This window comes from Chenopodium album, chromosome 19 (assembly GCF_948465745.1).
Source record: "Chenopodium album chromosome 19, dcCheAlbu1.1, whole genome shotgun sequence".
Classification (NCBI taxonomy): Eukaryota; Viridiplantae; Streptophyta; class Magnoliopsida; order Caryophyllales; family Amaranthaceae; genus Chenopodium; species Chenopodium album.
The window spans coordinates 28,008,597-28,018,323 of record NC_137852.1 but is presented as its reverse complement, the minus strand read 5'-3'; the positions used below and the strand labels follow the sequence as shown (position 1 = coordinate 28,018,323).

Here is a 9,727-nt window from a genome sequence, read left to right as displayed (position 1 = left end):
TTTATAATGGACTTTTTTTTTCACATCTTTTACAATCAACATCTTTAATCATGCAGTTTATATCTCGATAATATACATTAAGATAAATCCACATTAAGATAAATCCAACAACTTTATTAGTTATTACATCGTTTTATTTTTTTAATTGTAAGAAAAGATGAACAATGCTTTGAAAAAGTCAAATGTATCAATTATACCAACAAAAACGCAACTTATGTCATATTATATTTACAATATCGCTCACAAAATTTGTACTTCGTACAATTTTAAACAATAAAATTCATATACACATTTGAACCACCTTTAATAATGTATTGAGTTTCAACACATAACTTAATTAGAGGGTTTCTCATGCTCAAAAAATGTTCACAAGGAATATCAACCCTGCACAAAAGAGTTGCACTCATTCGCTGCTAGACTGCTGCAACTCGATTATTTTGGCACCAAGCTTACCTGATAGCGACTCTAGACCGATCATCATATTGATAAATACAACTATACAAGAGCAGGGAGGGGACAACCTTAAATTAAATGAGCAACATTAAGGAACCCAAAACTAAAACTGATACAGATGCAGGAAACTATTGTTTAATCCTAGCTTAGATGGACTAGCTGTAGCTTGCTTGACGAGCTCTCTCCTAAGGATCTTCCCTGATGGATTCTTCGGAATAGCACTGACAAAAGCAACACGGCGTATCCTCTTATATGGACTAACCTGCACAGATGTGAGAGCACAGCTATAAGATTTCACGCAATACCTACTTTTGGGTTCAACAAGAATAATCAAGCAAAAGTTATAGACACATCTATAAGACTACAACAATTTCACAATTTCAACAATGGTCACGCTCCATTTTTCCATGCATGTGAATAACTGAATGACCAACAACCTCACTCTTACAAGGAAACTTTAATTCACCTATAGTATGGAATAAACTACCCCAATGTGGCAAGGCATAATTATTTGGCTTACAACTTGCTAAACAGAATAGGAGAGCATGACAATGGAGTCGGATTGTCAGACCCTCACCACTCATCTCTCCATGGTTGCTGTGCATCTCACTTGATTTGATTCAATTTTGGGTGATATTTTGTCTACTAGCTCGAATTTTGATTTTTTTTTAGAGTGGTCTCATACTAGAAGGGTAATTTTGTAGCCTATCACCTTGCTAGAATTATGCCGTTTGGTGATGCCCAAGTTTGGTTAAATTAAGTCATTGTCCAAGTAGTATTTCCTCATATGTACTAGACAAATTGTCCCTTGAATCCTTGATTAAAGAATTTTGTCTCTTGGTTTTCTTCAAGCCAAAAACCTTCCCAATGTGGTGATGCCACAACAAGGCTCGACGGGGTAGTAGGGGTGGCATGTATGCAGCCTACAGTTGCAAAGATGTGTTTTCCGTTACGAGGATTGGTAGTGGTTCAAAGCAAACAGTAATATCATGGGCGTCAATTTATTGCAGATGCACTATTTATGACACAGCCTAACATCACCAGATGTCCCTGCCAAAGGAATGGCCCCGCCCCTTATAGTCAGCTAAAACAGAAACAGGTTTTTGACTTTGAATCTAAAATAAGATACTATGGTTACAACAGAAGTTCAAGATAAACCAAAGTAATTTTATAGGATAGCTACTGCATAGTATAGGATTGTAAGATTAGATCCTCAGCTTATGACCCTTGCAAAAAGTTTTGACAATATATATAAACAATACCAAGTTTGTTATCAGTTTAGAAAGAACATGCCTCTTTTGCAACATAATCCATCACTTGAGACGCAGTAATGCTGCTTTCAGGTTTACGGACTACGAATGCCATGGGTATTTCTCCAGCTTCTTCGTTGGGATAACTGCAGTCAACACGAATAAGGTTTATCATACCTTGTTTTATATTGTAACAACTAACATAAAACAATGCAGGGAGTGAAATGATATTTGATTGATTGGAGTGAAATGATGCAATCTACTATAGGATCATGTGTGCATAATAGGAAGATGACCAACTTACGGAACAACAGCAGCATCAGCAATTTCTGGGTGTGATAATAGCAAACGTTCCAACTCAGCTGGAGCAACCTGGCAATTGAAAAAGGATATGATTCAGTGAATATAGAACAGTTCTAAAGTTGAAATGATTGTCCGTCATTTAATGACTATCTTGTTACCTGAAATGCCTTGTACTTGATCAATTCCTTCAACCGGTCAACAATGTACAGATATCCATCAGAATCAAAATAGCAAAGATCACCAGTCTTCAACCACCCATCTGGATGGAAGGTAGCAGCAGTTGCCTCTTTATCCCCAACATAACCTACAATTGTTACAACTTACAACTGCTATTAGACAAACATCAGAGTCAAACTGATCATTTTTAATACAAAATGATACAACACCAGACAGAGACTAATCCTTTCGTAACACTACAGATGTATCTTGCACAGTGGTTGTTTCACATATAATAACCCTTCCTCAATTGTTAGCAGTCAAATACCCTTCCATGAAATCAAAATTGCTCATAAGGTGTATCTTGCACAATATCAATCAAGTCGCCCATCTTGTTATGATCTTTTTCTATAAATTTCATTGACAGCAGAAGGAATGAAACAAAGAAGACAGACCAGAAGTCCACCAAAAACTACGAAATAAGGACCTCTAGGAATGAGATAAACAATTTCAAATGATACAGAAGTTGGTAGTTTTTCAGGAAACTGTAATTGCAAGCCTTTTACTAAGCAGCATATTACAGAAGTAATATTTGTAATATGGGGGTGCTTAGTCATGACTCACACAATCAGATGCCCTTTTACTTTCAACTGAAAAGTAGAGATATGGGAAGTGTCAAACTTTTAAGCTTGCAAAAAAGTCACTCTTCGTATTAAAGCAATGTCCATTGATAGGTATTTAAAAGAGAGCCACTACTGATTTGTAAACTCTAAACCTTGACTACCAAGAACAATGCACCTTTACTTATCAAACTTTATATCCTAGTCATATACTCACGGACGCATATTGGCCCAGGCCACACAACTATACTGAATTGATTGTTGATAGGTCAGTAACTAGGATAAAGATTGGATAAGAGTCTACAATGTTAAAGATCTTCAAAGACATGTTTTTAGGCTAAGAACCTGGCAGAATAAATATTTCAGCAGAATCTTATCCTCTTACGAATGGTGTTAAATCTGCAAAGATCACAAGGATCTCCAATTTGGTTGATGAGGAAATAGCCTGGGTGACATAATACTCATCTATCATTACAGCCATAGAGATTTAGTGGGCTATCCCTCGTGCGATCCAATGAATGACCAATCATACTCTTATAGACTTGAGCCAACTCAATTGATGTCATTGTTACGAATCTTAAACCACTATTGCTTTCAGGAACACAGATTGCAAACTTCAAAGCTAATGTTGGACATAAATGCACCATCATTCTAGCTAGTTTGATTGCATTGACCACCACCTTGCTTGCTATCAGCATACAACAAATAAAGTTAGCCCTCTACAAGAGGCTTGATCTTCTTCCTTGATCATATGAAAAAAATATTTACTTCGTATAATATAAAACATATCAATTAGCCTTGTTATAGCCCATCATTGATATGACATTTTGTTCCCAACTTTTTAAAACAGGTACAATATATTTTAGAAAAATACACCATTACATTTAAAGAGCCATACATGTGTCCAGGAGACGTATAAACTTCGGGGTAAACTTACCTTTCATGATGGTTGGAGCACGCAGCCATAGTTCCCCTTCTTTACCAGGAGGCAAGGCTTCTCCTGTCGATGGATCAACAATCTTTGCTTGCGAGTGCTCTTGTAGGCGGCCAACAGAACCATATCGTTCACACTCTTCAGGTCCAACTGTCGACGCTGCCCCACCTCCTGTCTCAGTCATTCCATATCCCTGCGAAAGAGGACAGAGCAAATATGATAAAACATATGTTGAAGTTGCAGAACCTCCCATGAAATTAATTTCTTATACTTGTGGAATCTGTATCAGTAACCAGCAAGTTAAAACTCTTAAAGTATTACTTTTCAGGGAAGTGTTACAAAATCATAGCTAAACAGCAAGGAAGCTTGCTGCTCAGAAATGGCTACTGAAGTTTAACTAGCTTCTTAGAAAAAGAAAGAGGGATGGAGGGAAGGGAAGGGATAGAACTAGAGAGATATAGTGAGAACGTGTTTCATTTGATTTCTTGAATGACCATTACAACTAAGATACAACATCTTTCCTTGGGCATTACTTCTGAACAAGATTGATTTGTTTTCCACAATTTGGTTTTACACATATCAATATGGTTCCACACTATCACTTACGTATCACACAAGTGCTACCATTTCTACAATTTGCCTCACTACAAATCCGTTATTTTCACAAAACATAAGATATATGGTAATATGTAATACTATACTAGAGCCTAGCCTCAAAATCCATCTCCAATGCCACATCAAAACAACAATTGAGGAAAGCTTGCTGCCCATATGCATTACTCATTATATAGTTTCACCATAATGCTTTGTTTAATCATAGCTTAGATTGACTAGCTGTAGTTTGATTGATGAGCTCCCTCCTAAGGATCTTCCCTGATGGATTTTTCGGAATAGCATTGACAAATGAAACACAACGAATCCTCTTATATGGACTAACCTGCACAGAAAAGAAAAATCCCCACTATAAGATTTCACGCAATACGTACTTTTAGGTCTGACAACAACAATCAATCAAAACTTCAAGACACATTTATAGCAGTTTCACATATTCAAGAAGGGTTAGTGCTCTCATTAAGTTATGGATTAGAGCAACTATATGACGCATAAGTTAAAATTAGTATATGCCTTTAGAGGTTGAACGAATACACATTTAAGCTCAACGGTCATCAATAAACAAGACTTTCGGCTCAATTTGTATAATTAAAATTAGTATAATTATACCCTTGTAAAAAAATTTGTTTATTAAAATTAGTATAATTAAAATTAGAAGCTTACCTTCAATTAAAATTAGTATAATTATATTCGTTCATACTCAATTTGACTGAGGGAGTAATAAATTCGGTCACTATAAATTGTATGTGTGACACGAGTTGTTAAATTCCCTGGTCTTCATATTAACTCTTCATGCTTTGCCTTGTTTGTATAATTAGAGCAATGGGTCATTATATACATTATTATGGATTAGAGCAACTATTGTTATTATAATTATTACTATTTGTTAAAGTTTATTACTATTTATATGAATTAATATTACTATTTGTTAAATTAATAATCATTATATTAGTACAAATATAATATTACTATTATATATCATGGTATAGCTACTGCATGATGCGCATGCAATATAGTATCCTCTTATACCCTTGTAAAAAAATTTGTTTATTAAAATTAGTATAATTAAAATTAGAAGCTTACCTTCAATTAAAATTAGTATAATTATATTCGTTCATACTCAATATTGTCACAAATAATTCAGGGTAATAATATACGATCAGACAGATTTTTCTAAAACATAATAATGGCTTTACTGGTTTACATCCTTAAATCATGGTTGGTGTACATTGCTTCCAGTACTCCTATTTAGATATGAATAAGTAATACTGGAAAGAAGAGGGAAAGCTGTTGGTTCTTTGATCTTTGTTCTGTGTTAATTTGTATTTAGGGGTGTAAATGAACCAAGCCGATCAAACTACTTGGGTTCAATCTCGGTTGAAGCTCGTTCATGTTTGTTTATTTGATAAATGAGCCGAGCTTGAACAAATTATGAAGCTCGTTTAATAAATGAGCTTGAATTGAACACGAACATGGTTATGCTCGTTCATATAAGTTCATGAACAACTCATATTATGCTTGTGAACTACTCAATTACTTATAATCGTGAATTATTTATTTATTCAGACGGATATTTACAATCTGTCTGAATATTTAATCATGCTAAAAGTGTTGTTTATTGATGGCTTTAAATATTCAGATATATCGAATTCATTTGATGAGCATTTAGGTTGTTTTCTCCTTCCTTTTATGGCTTTCATGCTTAATAAATGCTTGGTTTTATGCCTTTGCTCTTAGTTTTACCTTTCTTATCTTATTTTGTATCTTTTGTGTAATTCGTTGATTTTCTAGCCTTTTCTCCTTTGTTTGCTCTATTTTTGTGGTTATAGGTATTGTACGAGGTTCGGGTCTTGATATTGATGATTTACTAAGGTGGAGGAAGCTTTTGGAGCAATCTCACGACATTTGGAAATATAAAGCAAGAAAGCAAATATAACAGAGATGACTTACCGGCAGATTATACTTGGTTCGAAGTATCTTTCGATAGTTGTATGCATAGGACGAAAGAAGGCATCCGGGCAACCCCAAAAGTATACAATACATGAAACATCCAATATCATATTGAAAAAATGATATGGTAAATATCCGTTAAGTATGGTACAACAAAAATGTGTATTCGTTCCAAAATCCAAAAGCGTTCATAATTGAACGAATACTCAGCGGCAACCCCAAAAGTATACAATATAATTAAATTTTAATTGTTATATATGTACAATATCATATTGAAAACTAGCTATAGTCACTTAGATTTAAATGCACGTTCATTTCATTCTCATATTTAGAAATGCTCATGAGTCTCATTTAGATATTGATACAACATGCATGAAAATTGTTTATTGATAGATCTTTATTTAGATATTAATACATAAATTGTTTATCCTTGCTTGGATATATGTATATTCACATATTTATATAATGCTCATATGTGAAAATCATAAGGAATTATAAAATTATTTGCCACTGAAATTAGGGGTGTCTGTTTGGTTTTCGGTTTGGATTTAGTCCAAATCCGATCCAATCAAAAATATAATTCGGTTTTAAATTTTCCAATCCGATTCGATCCGAATTTCTTTCCTAATCCAATATGAATTAAAATTCGGTTATTTAGATCCCATCCGAAAATCTAAATTATAATACATTATTTTTTAGCGCCTAATACAATTATAAAAATAAAGCTTTAACATAAATAAAAATCTTCAAAATGATGAATAAAATAAATAGTTCAACACTTCAACGTCAAGTCATTAATTAATTAATACAACGTCTCCCTAATTTAATTTAAATAAATAGTAAGTATTTGAGCTGAACTTGAAAATAACAAAGAAATCCATATTTATACAAGCTTAATGTTACAATTCGGTTTTCGATTTGGATTGGACCAATTAGGGTCAATTCGATCCAATCTGAAAATCCGAATTTTAAAAATCTCAATCCGATCCGATCCGATTTAAAGTTCAAATCCGATTCGAATTGATGATTCGGTTTAGATTGGATTGGATTTCGGTTTTTGTCCGAATTATGGACACCCCTAACTGAAATATGGAGTATAATTGTGCTAATTTTCTGAATTAGTTGAGCTTTCGTAAAAATTAAAATTTGAATTAGTTTATAATGAAAATGACTTTTGAGTAAATGTTCATTTTCATTTTGATAGACGTTCATTATGATATTAGTATATGATTAGTCACATTCTTACCTTAGAAAAGATCAACTAGGGTCAGTCTTGAGAGAAGACTACCTAGTTTTGTTTATGATAATTGAGATATTAATGAATGCATGATGGGATTTAAACAATTGTTCATTTAGATTTAAATCTGTACATGTTCATTCTCATGTTGAATATATATTCACATAGACTATAATAATACATGCTCAACTTCATATTAAATTATTATATACATACATTTTAACTCTAATATTGGGAGATGTTTATTCGAATATTGATACATAGATTTTCATTTAAATATGTGTATATTCACACATATATTAATGTATGTTCAATCACATATCATAAAATGTTCAAAAATAATCACATAATGTTCATTCATTGTAGAAAATGTATTATTAATTTATTACTTTTGTAACACCCCAATAATTCTCCCTTTTTCAAACCACTTACTTTAAATAAAATAGTGGAGAATCATTGACGTGCTACCGCCACGTGTTAAAACGTTAAGGCTTTATCAAAGTATCGCAGCGGAAAATCAAACTTAAGTATTTAAAATAACATAGTTTAGAAAACAAATAAGTCAAAGCTTACAAATTGGAACCATGTAAGGCCCTTATTTAAAACCAAACCAATAATTAAAGTCCAAAACATAAACGAAATAGCAAAGCATAAATATGTTCAACACAAAGAATGAATACTCTCAATCACACCAATCCCTTGACAATGCGTATGTCAAATCCCCGAACTTCACATCATCAAGCTAACCTGTGCAATACTGCTCCCCAATAATACAAGTGTACTAATTGGATCATCACAGGGTCATTGAAAGGCGAAGGCCATGACCAAAAGAAAACACACACAAAAGCACGCAATAAGCAGAGCTGAGTACATACAAGCTACAACGCACAAAACCTAACATGCTCAACTAATTAAAGTAAATAACATACAATGTGAATTCAATAATCAAGGCTCCACACTTAAACAATTCAATTGACTCCACATACTTAAGAACTAAATCCAAACACTTGACTCTTTATATATAATTTAATTAATTTAATTTATTTAGTTTGCAGTAAGCAATAGACCAGGTTGTCCAATCCACCAAATCATTTTGGTCCCAAATGACCATTTGAAATAAAAGTTTAGCGCGATGCAAGAATGGGCACGACTCCATTCTCACAAAGTTAGTCTAGGATTCCATCTAACTTTCATTATAAAATAAAATGTAAATACCAAAAGAGAAGAGGACATGTTGATCAAACAAGCCTCGAAAAGCCACGGGCTACCAGGCCACCGTGTACCCCAACCCATAATTGTCAATACTCTAGAAGTGCACGCTTTCAATTCCAGAGTTTTATTGCTCATCCATGTTTTACTTTACGTGATTACAATTTTAATTAATAGCCGACTCATTCAAGAAGACCATACATAACAATCATACATCAATTCATTTTTTAAATCTTATTTAGGACAATGGTGATCACATCACAAATTGACCTTTAATTCCAATTAAACTTCCAAATTATTCAAAATTGTTGAACATAGTCAACCCACCTAGCCATTTCGGCTTAATCCACCTTTACTCAACATACTAACAAGTTATGATTGAGTAATAAATAAATAATAATAACCTTGTGGAATAATTAATAAATTCATTCCACTTAAATCATTCAATTCCAATCCTTTAATAATCCAAATGTGGTTAACAAACCAATCCACTAAAATATGTTTGTATCAACATTCCATACAAGCATAATTAGTTCACCAAAACATGCCTCATAAACATAAATACATGAATTAATTAAATATATAACCAAACAATTTCCATCCAAGTGTTCCCTAATCATGAAACTAAGTTCATTCCTTTTGGTACCTAAACATGATACTACTTGCAACGAAGTAGACATGTACGTACCTCGTATAAACAATCCTTTGAGCCACTTTTAATTAATTAAAAGTCTCCTAGAGAAAAATCACTTCCTAAAAAAACAACCAATAATCACAAATTAATACCTACAAAAATTTCCAGCAATATAATCTAGATTAAAAGTCCTTAAAACTTCATTAAAAACATGTTTTTATGGTTAATTAATCATTATAAATATAATAGGAACAAAAACCCCAAATTAATTAGTCATAAGAACCCTAAAATCCCAATTTGATTAAATTCAAACTCTAGGTTTGTAAATTATAAAATCTGAAAATTATAACATAAACAAAATCTGAAATT

General features: G+C 32.9%; 1 protein-coding gene across 1 annotated transcript; it reads right to left on the bottom strand.

The window, feature by feature from the left end:
- Positions 1–200: 200 nt before the first annotated feature.
- Positions 201–3,969, bottom strand: LOC145594224 (4-coumarate--CoA ligase-like 9). The gene is made up of 5 exons (XM_081650558.1): positions 3,720–3,969; positions 2,165–2,310; positions 2,008–2,075; positions 1,747–1,849; positions 201–715 (listed from the first exon to the last, which is right to left on the bottom strand). The coding sequence occupies exons 1-5, from the start codon at positions 3,967–3,969 to the stop codon at positions 557–559; spliced, it is 726 nt and encodes a 241-aa protein (XP_081506684.1). The 3' UTR covers positions 201–556.
- Positions 3,970–9,727: the final 5,758 nt, after the last annotated feature.

Coding starts and splice junctions, on each gene's coding strand:
- LOC145594224 (XM_081650558.1), bottom strand. CDS start 3,969: ATGGGAGGTTCTGCAACTTCAACATATGTTTTATCATATTTGCTCTGT. Junction 2,076..2,164: donor TCAAGTACAAGGCATTTCAG/GTAACAAGATAG, acceptor TTCAATTGCCAG/GTTGCTCCAGCTGAGTTGGA. Junction 716..1,746: donor TGGATTATGTTGCAAAAGAG/GCATGTTCTTTC, acceptor ACATCTGTGCAG/GTTAGTCCATATAAGAGGAT.